At 34.8% G+C, this 13,382-nt stretch overlaps 1 protein-coding gene across 1 annotated transcript; it reads right to left on the bottom strand.

Annotated features, from left to right (window-relative positions):
- Window positions 1–306: 306 nt before the first annotated feature.
- On the bottom strand, window positions 307–11,011 carry LOC142355150 (glutathione peroxidase 6-like). Its single transcript, XM_075407405.1, has 4 exons — window positions 10,248–11,011; window positions 2,630–2,723; window positions 1,765–1,991; window positions 307–1,228 (listed from the first exon to the last, which is right to left on the bottom strand). The coding sequence occupies exons 3-4, from the start codon at window positions 1,987–1,989 to the stop codon at window positions 1,037–1,039; spliced, it is 417 nt and encodes a 138-aa protein (XP_075263520.1). The 5' UTR covers window positions 1,990–1,991; window positions 2,630–2,723; window positions 10,248–11,011; the 3' UTR covers window positions 307–1,036.
- Between the last annotated feature and the right edge of the window lie 2,371 nt (window positions 11,012–13,382).

The raw sequence follows: 13,382 nt of genomic DNA, 5'->3' as shown, positions 1-13,382 counted from the left end.
TACAATAATTGCTATGAACTTCGTTCAAGAGCAATTGATTACGAACGATAACTTGGACCTCAATTAGAGTACACAATTCTGATTGTGTACGAGAGATCAAATAAGTTCCAGAACCTTGTCCAGACTAAAATGCGCTCGAAGACCACCATTTGTTATATGCGCTCGAAGGTGCTCTGATCAGAGGTGTAATTGGTCTGGGCACCTCGAACTGGGAATTGGTCTATTCAAATTCTTCGTGTACTGAACTTGGTCGTTTAAAAGTGATCCACAGCTGTACATGAGTCGGATGAAAAATTAGAAAAGAGATTCATGTTTTCCAGAGTTAATTCTATTCCAAAATTGCGTGCTTGATTAGCTTTACAAACATCGAATGCAGAAAATGTATGTAAAAGTCAGAGCACCGTCAGAATAAAAGATTCCATAATTAATCGGATTCTCATTTATTCGTCATAGTTGCAATTGTTGAAATGATAACAACAGACTTGTGGAACGACTCTTCACTTCACTCATTCCATAACTGATGAAGAATTAACTTTAGAAGAATAAAATAAATTGCAAAATTTATATATTTATCAGAGAAGCAAATAGAGAAATAAGGTATATGAACTGCACATCAGACAAAAAACTTAGCGAGCAGACTATAACAGACATAGTTAAATCGCTGCGTGATGTGAGATCGCTTACATACATATTTCGATTTTTTTCACGCCTGTAGAAATAGCCGAACCTTGCATTTTTGACAAAAGTGTAATCTTGCCTCTCTATAGCTTAATTTGCCTAATTTGGGCTATGTTTATATAGATTGATCGAAATACAGGAATATAACGCATGATAGTATTTATTACCATGGCTATATGTATTCGCAAAGAGATCAATCAAGCACCTTTTCTAAACAACATCTATCAATTGTTTTTACCTCTGGTGTAGTAAGGCATACGCGAAAGCAGTTATTGTTAATCACAACTAATTATAACACTTGAAAAAAGAACTAAATAGAAAATTTAAGCCATGAATTAACAATTAATTAACAATTAGCCTAATAGGCGGCTATGATGATTTGCGTGTATATATCCCTAACAAGAGAATGGGGCGAGAAGCGTGCTATGGGTTGACCACTTGGGTCAATGAGGAATTTCTCAAAATTCCAAGTGACGTCACCACTGCTGATCGGGTCGTAGAAGAGGTCAGACCTCAAGCCGATCAATTTCTCGTATGGAGGGCACGCACCCTAAACAAAAACGTTTGGTCAGAATTTTGCGACACTATTAGTGTTCTAAGCGTGAACAATTTTATTTGAAACTGCGCCAGAAAACTCGAAACAGCAGTAAAAGTCAGAGTCAAATTATAGAACAAAGAACAAAAAATCTCTATCGAGAAAATCCTCTGAGGCAAGCTCAAGGTCTATTGTTGAGGTCTATTGTCTATTGTTGAGGCAAGCTCAAGGTGATGGAGCAACGGCCTAGTACGATTAAATGTCGATCCAAACACGATGGAAGTGAGTAATAATTTCCGCTAGAGTCTATGGTAAGGGAAGCAATTTTTTCACATAAATTATTGATGGAGGATGCTCTTTTTATGACTATATGGTTTAAAGACGTTGGTTTCAGAAATCTAGGCCTGGAGAAACCTAGGGTGGTTTTCTGAAATCAAGTTTTTCAGCTTTTTTGTTCTTTTCATTTGTTGTTTCTTTTTTATTTCTTTTTAACAATTGATCTTCTTCAACCAATTCTTATCCCATGTTCAAAGCTACTGAAATAAATGAACCTTTAAGTAAGTGTAGAGAGGATGCTCGTTGTACCCATTGACATCCAGGCGCCCAAACCAGGGATAATTGGGTTCATAGCCACCTCCAGGCCTCACATATTTGGCAAGGTTGAGGAACTCTGTTTTGTTGTTACCTGGTTCTTGTAATCCAAACTGGTTACAAGGGAACCCAATTATAGTGAAGTTAACTGAGGCAATAGCAGCTTCTGACTGGACTGCATTCATGTCTAGAACAAAAAGGTCAAAGTCGTCATCTGTCCAAAAACAATAACTGATCGACTGGTCTCGGTTTAAGATTGGGTATGATCAAAGTTGAGAACAGTTGTACGAGAACTTAAATATGGTTGAACAACAATTTTTTTGTCTATAATCTCTTGCTATATTCCTAATGCCCTCTTATACTTAGTAAATTTCTTAGCTGCTTTCATGCCTAGGAATAATATGTTTATTTCAACCACAGCAGGTTAAAATTTTATACTGTCAAGCGAAAATTAATATTTCTAAACAATAATTTGATATGATTCTTGTAAGAAAATGTCATATGCATGATCTCTGCATCGGTTTCAAAAAATTGTCATGTACCTATAGTGGTTCAAACGCGTTTCAACTTTCATAATCAAATTTAGCTTAACAATAAAATTAAACAGTTTGTTTGTCGTGGCAAAATGTCTCGAGTTCCGTCTCACTGAGATTCGAGAAAACTAAAATCTTTATATTTTATTGCAGCTGCAACTACTCCAATGTTGTGTCTTCAACAACTCAAGCATTTATCAAACAACAACGATCTGGTAAACTTTGTAATTCGATCACCACACTGCCACTAACTGACATCCAAATGCGATAGAAAAGAAACAAGATTGCTCACCAATCAGCTGCTCAGTTAGACCTCAATAAGAGGCCACATTGGTAAGGATTGTCCAGTTTCCCTCCGTGAACAATTTCAGGCTTATGTTCTCTGGCTGAAATCACAACTCTTTGGCAACATTTGCCAGCAATAAATGTTTAGATGGTTGCAAATTAATTTATCGTGATTTTAAAAGAGTACGCCTGCAGAATCCCACTATCAATGAGAATAGAGTCGCGTTTTGAGGAAACAATATATAATCACGGCAAAACCGAACGTTTTATTGAGGATTGCTACCTCCATGAACATAATTATACCCTCTAGAATGTACTTGCCTATAGTTTTTGCCAAGGCATTCAAAACCAGAAAGAATCTCTAGAAATTTGAATACAAATTCGAGAAAAAAATGGAGTTCGCTGTCAAAACCTATTAGTTCAAAAAATCTGTCTAGATAATCGATATAGCCATAAAATAATGGAATACAATGATGCCACTCCATAATTCGATATGAAAACAGTCTGGAAATCAGTTGTCCTGTTAAAGAAGTTATTTGAGCAGCGACTTTTTTTAATATACCGTTGCTTAGTGTTGTTTTTAATTAAAAGGCAGACTAATGGGCAATTTTTTATTTTTTTTTTGTATTCCAGAGCTACATTTGTTTCCAAGTTTGCATTTCTAGGACATTTACGCCGTTTCAAATTTGTTCCCAAGCTTCTAAGACTTTTGATATGAATAAAATACTCAATTTTTTAATATTTGATTAAAGTTTGGACCTTTTTAAGTTTTAATTGATCCAATTTTCGTTCTTATGAAAACATTAGTTTTTATTCGTCAGTTGGATTTTTTTTACCTAAAGAACAACTATAACAAATGAAAAGAATCTGGCGTTCGAAAGTTTAGCACCGCAAAGATCAGAAAAGTGCAGGCTGCTCTGGTGCAAAGCTATTTAGTCTCGCTCCGGTTCTGCTTCTGTATGTACAGAAACAGGAAAAAATTTTAAAATTTTGATTTTTGAAAAAACAGACTTATAAAAAGACTACTGGTGGACCCCTGAAAAGACCGTAAATCGACTTTGTTGGTTATTAAATGACTAATGGTGGACCCATGAAAAGACCTTAGCTGGAATTTCTTCGTTATGAAAAGACTTTAGCTCGACCCATGAAAAGAAGATATTGGATCGACTTTAATTAGAAGCTCGACCGTGTAATTATAGTCAATATTGCCCCCCCCCCCCTACTAGACTTCTAAAGTCTTTTCACAAGTCGAGACCTAGGCCTGGGTACAGTTGCAAGTTACATGACCCTGTGCAATTAAATGAAGGAAAAATGAGCCAATAACCGAGAGCCACGCATCGGTACAGGATTTTAGCTAAAATTTTGAAATGATTTTAGTGGAGTTACGCAGCCTCGCTCGAAACATGAATTGCGCATGTTTTAAATTATGGGACTGTTGACAATAGGAATGTTATCCCAGAATCTGGCTATCACGTGCTTGAAACAGCACCTACAACGACACAAACCAGCTCAGAATCTGAAGCGGAACCAGTTTTGATTCCACTCAAACCTACCGTGCAGATTATACCAGTTTATTTTTTTTAAATCTGAAACATGTAAATTTAAATAAGCACTTGGTTAATGTTACATGTTATAAATTTATTCATCAAACAATATTTTTTTCTAATTCATAACAAACTAAGGTTGGGTTTTCTTAAAATAGTTCAATAAAAAATATGTTTGAATCCTGCAACCCGTCTGTCTATTGGAACTCTTTCGTGTCGTTTAAGCTTTTCCGCTGTAACTTTTTGTTTAAATTTGGTCTTCGACGTTTCTTTTCTAATTGTACTTGGAAGTGTGTTCCATTGTCGAATAAAGTTACGAACCATTGAACCATTACTCCATATTGAATTACATTTTTGTTCTAACATAAGGTTATGGGTTCGTTTGTTTGCAATAATGTGCACGTTTTCCAAAAATCTGAAATGTTTATTAGAGAAATTTCTTGTTTGTTTGGGATTATTGAAAAACCTATTTAATGATTTGTGTTATTTGGAGCTCTGCTGGAAGAATTTTAGTCTCCAGAAGTAGATCTCTGGCAGTATCGTATTTGGTTTTCATAAAACAAACGTTTATGCCCCATTTTATCTGTATGTTAATTCTGTCAGTAGAGTAAGATGGTAAAATTTTTAAAAAAATCGCATTAAAATCTAAATAAGATAAAACTAGAGATTTAAAAAGATTTATTCTTGTTTTTAGCGGTACCTGATAACGAAACAAATATAATGACCTGATTGCTGAAGCCACTTTACTGATAACCTTATTTGGTTGATTTTGGTATGTCAGTTCCCTATCAATTATTACACCTAAATATCAATTTTATCAGATGATTCCAATCGATGTCCCTTGAAATCGACAGTTTCATTGATTGGCAAGTTTTCATTCCTGAAAACTATTAACTCCGTTTTTTCCTCATTCAAGGTTAACCTGTCTTGTTTCATATATTGATCTGTCGTTTTTAATGTATCTTCAGCTATTAGCTTCAAATTTGTTTAATTCTTTGCATGATATAGAATTGCTGTATCATCGGCAAAATGTAATACATTACAAATCGTTGATACAGTTTCAATGAAGTCATGGACATAAAGTACAAAAATTAAAGGCCCTAATACAGTTCCCTGAGGAACACCGTGATTTATGACAACCCAATCTGATTTTGCTATCCCATTTTCTACACACTGTTTTCCGTCACAAAGGAAGGAGTTTAATAAGATTATTGAATTCTCTCCAATTCCATACCTTTTTATTTTGTTCGTAAAAACATCTATAGATATTGAGTTGAAAGCTTTTGCTAAGTCTAAAAAAAGTTTGACAAAAATTTCGTTTTCGTCAACGCATTGGTTTACTTTTTCAGTTAAAGAAATGATAGCATCGAGACGGGACTTTTGCTTTTGAAATCGGAATTGCTTCTTGTTAATCAGACCATTAAGAGTTAGGTGGTGAGTTAGTTGTTCAAACATTTTTGCTGGAGTTAGTGTGACTGTTATTGGGCGATAGTTTTCTGGTTCCAGTCGGTCCATTTCTTATAAACAGGTGTAGCATGGGTTGTTTTCAAAAAATTAGGAAACGTGTTTTTGTTTATACATTCATTGACGACAAATTGTAAATGATTTCAAATAGACAGTATGCTATCTTTTAGCACCCATGCTAATATGTAGTCCGGTCCGGGCGTTTTATGCCTAGGAAGATTATCAATAACATTATACAATTCTGGGGACTGGTCGAAAGCTAAATTCCGGTCCCTCAAATGTTAGGGAAAAATGATTTGGAGAAACGCTTTGCCTTTGTATAATCCAAGACTCGCATAAGAGTTATTAGGAAAAATGGCAATCGTTCTGTCATCCTCAACAAAATGACTACCTTCCCTTAATTTGTTAATTTTTTCTATTTGACTGTTGGAGTTGACCCTGTTTTTGATGAATTTCCATTGTTCTCTTGAAGTTGGTAGCTGCTGGAAAAATTCTCTGTAAAATCATCTGCAGCTTTTTTTTTCATTTTTCTATTCAATGAGTAGCGTAAGAATTTGGAAAAATTATAAATCTCTGGTTTTGTGTTTTTCTTCCACGTAGTAAATGTCTTTCATTCATGAGACCACGTAACTCCTTTGTCAACCGTTGCTTTTTGTTATTTTTGTACTACTTTCTACCAACTTCAAGGGTGCATGACAACTCAGTATACTTTCAAAAATGTTGATAAATTTCAGAAACATTTTGTTGGGTTCATTTACTTGGTACGTAGGCGACCAATCATGCAGCGCAATGTCACGATTGAAATTTGATCCCGAATATTTCTTGGTATTACGTATCAAAAACTGTCCTTTTTATCACTGTGATCTATCAGTGATCTATTAGTTAATGATGATCTTGGTTGGAGAACGAAATGATGACTCTTGCACAGATAAAACTCGGGAAAGTCAGTTTTTTTAATTATCCATGTTTCGGTAACAACTAGGATTGAAGTTCCATTAAGACTTTTCAAAAAACGAGACAGTTGCTCATGTTTATTATTGAGGCTTCTACAATTCATATACCAAAACTTGGGAAATTCCGATTTTCGCCCACTCCCACCATTGTACTTTACAATTGCTGTTACATTATCCAAATTTCATGGACCTGGGTTTCTTTCAATGTCACCACATATGCCGTATGCCTTATGCCGTATGCCGTATGCCGTATGCATCACCAAATATGCCGTACCATAGTAAAAAAAATTTGAACTGATCGATAGGACGGCAGTCAGGTTTTTTAAGTTTAGATAAAACTGAGTGATTTTTGAGAAACTCAATCCTTTCTTAAAAAACCAAACTTAATCAAAATTAAAACAAAGATACAAGATAAAAATCCACCTGCATCTCGAATAAAACATTTTTAATGATTTCTAAGAAGTCACCCAAATGTATCAGATTTCAATACGATTGTTGAAATTATTCCATCCATCTCTAATGGGTACAAAAAGATCTTTGCGCTTTGGTGGAATTTGTCTCAAAGAGACATTGTTTGTTTGAACGTGCTGTCCGAAATAACTAAATTTTTAGCAAACCTAGGCACAAATTTAGGGGAAGACTTTTTACTAGACCTCTCAGACGTTTTACGTTCATTGTCATGGATACCATCAATAATTTTTGTCAGCATTTCGTCATTTTGAGATCTCAAGTGAATAATTTCCAACGTTGACTGATCATATAATCTTTTTTCGTTGTCTAAAGCTGCTCGAAGTTCTTTGTTTTTGTGTTCAAACAACGCAGCTTTTTTTATATAATTCTACGTCTTTCCTGAGCTCATCTATTTCACTTTGCTGCAAACTACTACTAAGTGATGTTCTTTTATTTTCTTTTAGTTTCAAAGTTTCTTGTATCAACTTTTCCTTATTCCATTTTACTAGTGCAGTTGTCTCCATTTTGAAGTCGGATACTTTGGTTTTTTATGACAAATTCTAAGTTAAACATAGCAAATAAAAGATGTTTACTGGAAAAAAGAGAAAAACCAACTGGTTTAATCTCGCCGACTGTCGAAAAACAATAAGTCCAGATAGCTCCAGTAACGTTTTCAGAAAACATTTATTCGAAAAAAATATATTGAGAACAATAAAAAACAAAAACAGAATAATTGCAACAAGGAGCGCGCAAATCATTTGCAGTATATTAACGTAAAATGCATCATGTAATCCATATTTACTGAAATTGTGAGAGATAAACCTTCACATGAAACAAAAAATATTTTAATTAAATTGAAAAGATTAGAAAGATCAGATTGTTTTTGTTTTCAAAACTGCCGCCAATTGATTGATAGCATCTCGATAAGTGGAAACAAAACTTCAAGGCGATTAAAATTTCAAGGTCGCCAGAAGAAAGCTGACATATTTGAATTCGTTTGAGTTTGAAAGCAATAAAAATTTTTGAAGCATAACATTCAATTTTTCCCGTAACTTTTTAAAACATGTTACTTAGACACTATCTTAGCTGTAAAAGTCTAAACTAAAGCATTTGGTTTTCCAACTGACACCAATTAGTTCGGATTTTGAAAATCATCAGATAGAGTTCAGCTTTATAATTACCAAGAGGTGAAAATTAACTAAGCAACAAAATTATCTGATTGTCGGAAAGTGGAAGGTTTTGAATTTCATCAAGATTAAGATCGAAACTGATCAGGAATGAAAGGATATATGTTATTAGCAAAATTTTTGTAAGCGGTAGTAAGTGTTCTAATTGATTCCGCAATTTTCTTAGATTTGATAAATTTGATGAAATCAGCCACTAATTTGGAAAAAAAATGATTTTCCAAAATCAGATAGGATTTTCTCCAATTTCTTCGAATAACTCAAAACACTAAGTGTTAGCGCGGCATGAATTTTGTACGCATCTTTTTTGTTCATCCAGTTTTTCCTTGTTCGATGCTTTCTTGAAAATGACTTACTCATTTTGTTACCTAAATTTGATCAACGAAATGCGGATTTAATTAAATTGAAACCGGGATTTAGTTATATCAGAAAACTGATTTGGAAATTATGACTGAAAAGAGAGAGAAAAAAATAAACTTCAAAGCAATTAAAAATTAGCCCGACAAAAATTGATGGACGATTGAAGTTAATTTTTATAACAAAGCAAAAAGTAGTTCAATTGACTTTGAATAAGCATTGAGAACCATGATTGAGTAAGAATTATTAACTAAATGAGATGATTATTACTCCAAAATGTTGATTTGAAAAACATGACCACCTAATGTTGGGCGAATTGCTCTCATGCAGCGAGCGGTTGGCCTTGATAGTAGCCACCTGGGGTTAGGGATGCTATTATTTTTTTTTGGGGGGGGGGGGGGAAGGGGGGGGGGAGTAGGGCAAGAGTTGAGGGGGGGGGGGGGTGTGAAACCGATAGGGCGTGTTGTGTTGTCGCAATGGACGTAGCGGGGGTTTGTAGGAGCCAAATGCGAGCCAAGTGGTAGTTTGCTTAAAGATGAAATTAGGGCTGGGTTAAGGGTTGGGGTCCGAAAAGCAAGAAGTTTTCCATCACACCATCCATTTATACTGCATGCCAAAAGTAGTTATAACACCCCCAAACATACTTCCATTTTTTTACAGAATATTAAACTCCACATTTCGATTAATTTTCGAAAACAGTTTTTATCCCATGGATTTCCTACGCTCTGCTTTTGCCTACCAATGAATTTTAGCGTACGAGATATCTCAGGTAAAGTTGACAAATTTCATCTAATTTAGACCAGAAAAAAATAATTGGACTCAAAATTTAATATGGGTTTTCTTTTAATGATTTTCAGTTGAGATTGCATATGCGTTAAACGTTGTAGAGAAAAATATGAACAAATTATAGGTTTTCGACTTCTTTTTTTATCGTAAAGAATGGATAGAATGTATTACGTATACTTTCCAGTATCTGGTAACTCACGATAGCGCGTAATCTAAATTTTGGAGGTGGGCCAGAGCAAAAGCGTAGGAAAACAACGGTGTAATCTTTCTTCAAATTTCATCACACGTTGGAATAATATTGTGTGAAAAATGACCCTTTAATTGGAAAAACTATGCGACACTATGTTCTTTTCCACTTTCAGTATATGTCGCATACTTACTTGGTGACTATTAAGACGGTCCGAGAACTGCTCAGCAACTAAATGCCCTCGTGATTTACCAATTTATCCCGCTTCTCGATACGATTGTCATAAATATTGTTGTTCCGACAAAAATGCGAAAAAATTGGTAGTACTTAAATAGTTAAAAATGAACGGGAACGAATAATATAATTGCTGCAATTTTAATTTGATAGTAAGTAGACATATAAATTTAGTTATGATTTTGGTAAAAGTCAGAAGAATCACCAAATGTACCTTGAGTACGGATAACTGCTTCTTACAGAGACTGGCATACTTAATATATATTTTTTTCGTAAAATCTCCCAGCAACTTTACAGGACTTAGAGCAGTTATAATTCTATACCCTTTCAGTCTATTCAAACAAGATTTAAAGTAAACGATAAATCAACTCAAAAACAGGCAGCTTAACATGAATTGAAAATTGATAGTGTTCAAGTTTGTCAATGAGTGCTTTGTTAGAGAAAAACTGATCGCTTTTTAACTTACTGTTTCGTGGTCATCTATCAATTTGGGCACTGTGAAATTGTAGATGCTAATTCCTGACTCCTGTTCACACAAGGAGAAATTGAGGTTCGTAACACCAGTGATTTTGATTCCATGCGCGCCACTCCATAAAAACGACGCAGTCAAGAATAACAGCAAAACCTTCGCTGATAAACGCATTCCGAAATTGTCAATGGATTTTCTTATCTTTCCGTATCGGCAAACTGGTCAGAACTGTTTGTGTCTTTTTATGTGTCCTCGTTAACAAAATGACGCAATTTTGCCTGCCATAGTATTTCCTGTACCTTATTCAATGACTGTACTCTTCTCAACAAATATGTGAGCTGATTTCCACGTGAAAATTATCAGAAGTCAACAGAAAATTATCAGAAGTCAACAATTCACGCTGCGGTTTTTGAGAAAAAAAATTAGAGAACAGTAATCAGAGGCAACTATGTACAAGATCCCATTGTAAGCTAAATGTCAAATTGAAATTTTAGCTGTTTTCACTTTTTCATATTTGTAACATCTTGTCCTTAGCAAATAGGCTTTCGTCACATTCAAAACTCTAATATATGAACAGAATATTATTGAGAGATAAGACCAGTAGGAATTTTGAAAGAGATTTAATTACCAGTGAGTTATCACGTCACACCAGCTTAATATGTAGAGCTTTGTTTGAAATGAAAAATAAGCAATGGTAAAGAAAATAATAAAATTTAGATAACATAAAAATTGTATGTTGAAATGAAATCAAAACAGATGCTAGGCTCTGCAGGAAGTGTTAAAATCTAAGTTTAAAATGGCCCAGCTTTGAAAATAAATAAGGTCTCGTGATACAGTTTCTAGTCAAAATAACATGTATTTTCTTTAGATTTAGATATCTACCATCTATGGATAATATTTGCTTTAGCATATAATGACGAAACAGATTGTAGCATGTGATGTTCAACACTGTTTTTGGTACAAAGCCCTGCCTTATGCTCGGAAACTTTTCACGAACCAACCATTTTTGTGATGAATGCCCGAATCAAAACTCATAGTGGATCGGAAAGTTTAGCGCTGCGGTTGTTGAAACGATTATGAAATTCTAAACACCTCTTTCAGAACAGGAAGAACAGCAATCTTTTTCAAGAGTGATCTTACATGAATTGATCTACATGACTCTTACATTACATGGCTTGATCACACACACAAACGCAAACAGGTCCATATATCCAAACATATATTATACATATATATACATATATATATATATATATATATATATATTATCAAATTTGGCTGGGCTGCTACAGATCACACAATACGGGATCTCTTTATGTATGCCAGTCAAACTTGACAAAAGATATAACAAATCGAAGGCAAAGATATATGCCTAAGACCTGTCTGTGCTATAAGTCTCAATTTAAAGTAGTTGGGGGGCTGAAAAGTTCAATTAATTAAATAGATAGTTTAAATGAACAAGCTTACACTGAGTAGTATTAAACCGGGTTGAGCTGTTACTCGATTGTGTTGTTGTTAAATGATTGTGTCGTTGAAAACTTCTTCCAGTTGATTTCTCACAAGTATGTTCTGTTGGAAAATTTGCTAAGTTGGAAATCTTTACTAAAATTTCTGTTTAAATTTAGGAATTTTTTTGCAAGAAAAAGGAAGCAGTTGTCTGCTGCTCGTTGCTGGTTCTGTTATTTGTCTCTCTAATTTTATTCCGTCCAACTTCGCTGAGAGAAACAATTAATTCCTCTCAGCTCCGTTTGGGCCTATAGGGAGCGAATCACAAACTCACGTTCATAGTGAGGTGCTTCTTAATTTTCCTATTGGCCGAGAAGGCAAGAGAATTAACTCTTTTTTATCTCACGGAAAAATTATTGAAACTCCAAAAAATAATAAAAATCTAAAAAGCTGAGAGCATCAATTATTGATTTCGTAGGCGCCTGTTTTCTGCTTTTCCCCTCTTCTAAAACCGCAACAATTATGGTTTTCTTGGGGGCTTTTTATGAGACTCTATTGTCTTTTCCCCTGAAGCAATCTGCTTCATCTTTATTGAAATTGGGGGAAAAGATCTGCATTGCAACTGTCAAAAGCAGAAGTAATTTAAATCAAAAGAAACTGTGGTTTTACAGGCCGCCTACGTTCAACAATGTACATTTTCTATTCTGGATATAAGCGAGGAGATCCAGGCCTAAAGTTGTGTTATTTAAATAAGTCGAACTGAGTTGTTTAAATACTTGTGTACTGGTAGCCTTAATAAGCGTTAGTTTGTTTAGCGCGCGGCGAAAGAATGGTTAATTAGCGGCTAAATACGTTCGCTCTAATGCGGGATTAATTATCCGCTCATTTGTAACAGCTCTCGTAATACTACAGCTCACCCCGATTTTTAAGATAAAAAAGAAAATGATTAAAAAAAAAGAAATATATTGCATCGTATATAATTTTATTGCGATTGAGACATATAAATGAGTTACTACAAGTTTAGAAGGTTATGAAATTAATCGCAAAGGGCGACAATGGTATGCTATAAAATAAATCGCAAAGGGCGATAATGTTGTGCTGTTTTATTCAAAAAATTCTGGGGGCAAAATGACTGGGCTTGACATCGGACTGTTACCATCGTCTTCGATCAAAAGAACCTCTTGTATATCGTCCTCAGTTGGTTTGTCCTTATCCATTGATTGTCGCTTTTTGTGCTTTTTAGCTCTCCTTTTGAGCTCGGAAATTTTGTTTCTTTGTTCTTCGTTTTCCTTCATTAATTGTGTTATTTTCTTTCCTAGCTCCAGATTCTTTTCTCCAAGTTTTTTGTTGGCGTTTGTTATTTCCAGATGTTTCAAGGAGAACGTTTTTAGCATAGTTTGTGCATTCGATTCGCTGGTTTTTTGGAGTTGATGGGCAACGACATATTGGCGCCGCCAATAGTCGTTAGGTAGTTGCTTTTCCTCAGGTGGTTTCTGTGATTCCATTTTCAGTTGTTCAAATTTCAGTTGCAATTCTTGCAACTCTGTTTCCTTTTGAAACAGTTCCTGCCTGAATGTGGTGTTTTCCTCTATTAAACTACTAGTATTGATGTTTGATAGTTCTGGCATCTCAACAGGAAAAGCGGAAATTGCGTCGTAAGGGACTTCAATATATGCGTCGAGCATA

This window comes from Convolutriloba macropyga, unplaced genomic scaffold (assembly GCF_964194025.1).
Source record: "Convolutriloba macropyga unplaced genomic scaffold, txConMacr16.3 SCAFFOLD_489, whole genome shotgun sequence".
Classification (NCBI taxonomy): Eukaryota; Metazoa; Xenacoelomorpha; order Acoela; family Convolutidae; genus Convolutriloba; species Convolutriloba macropyga.
This window is presented reverse-complemented; position numbering and strand designations above follow the sequence as displayed.

Coding starts and splice junctions, on each gene's coding strand:
- LOC142355150 (XM_075407405.1), bottom strand. CDS start 1,989: ATGAATGCAGTCCAGTCAGAAGCTGCTATTGCCTCAGTTAACTTCACT. Junction 1,229..1,764: donor CTCTCTACACTTACTTAAAG/GTTCATTTATTT, acceptor GTTTTTGTTTAG/GGTGCGTGCCCTCCATACGA.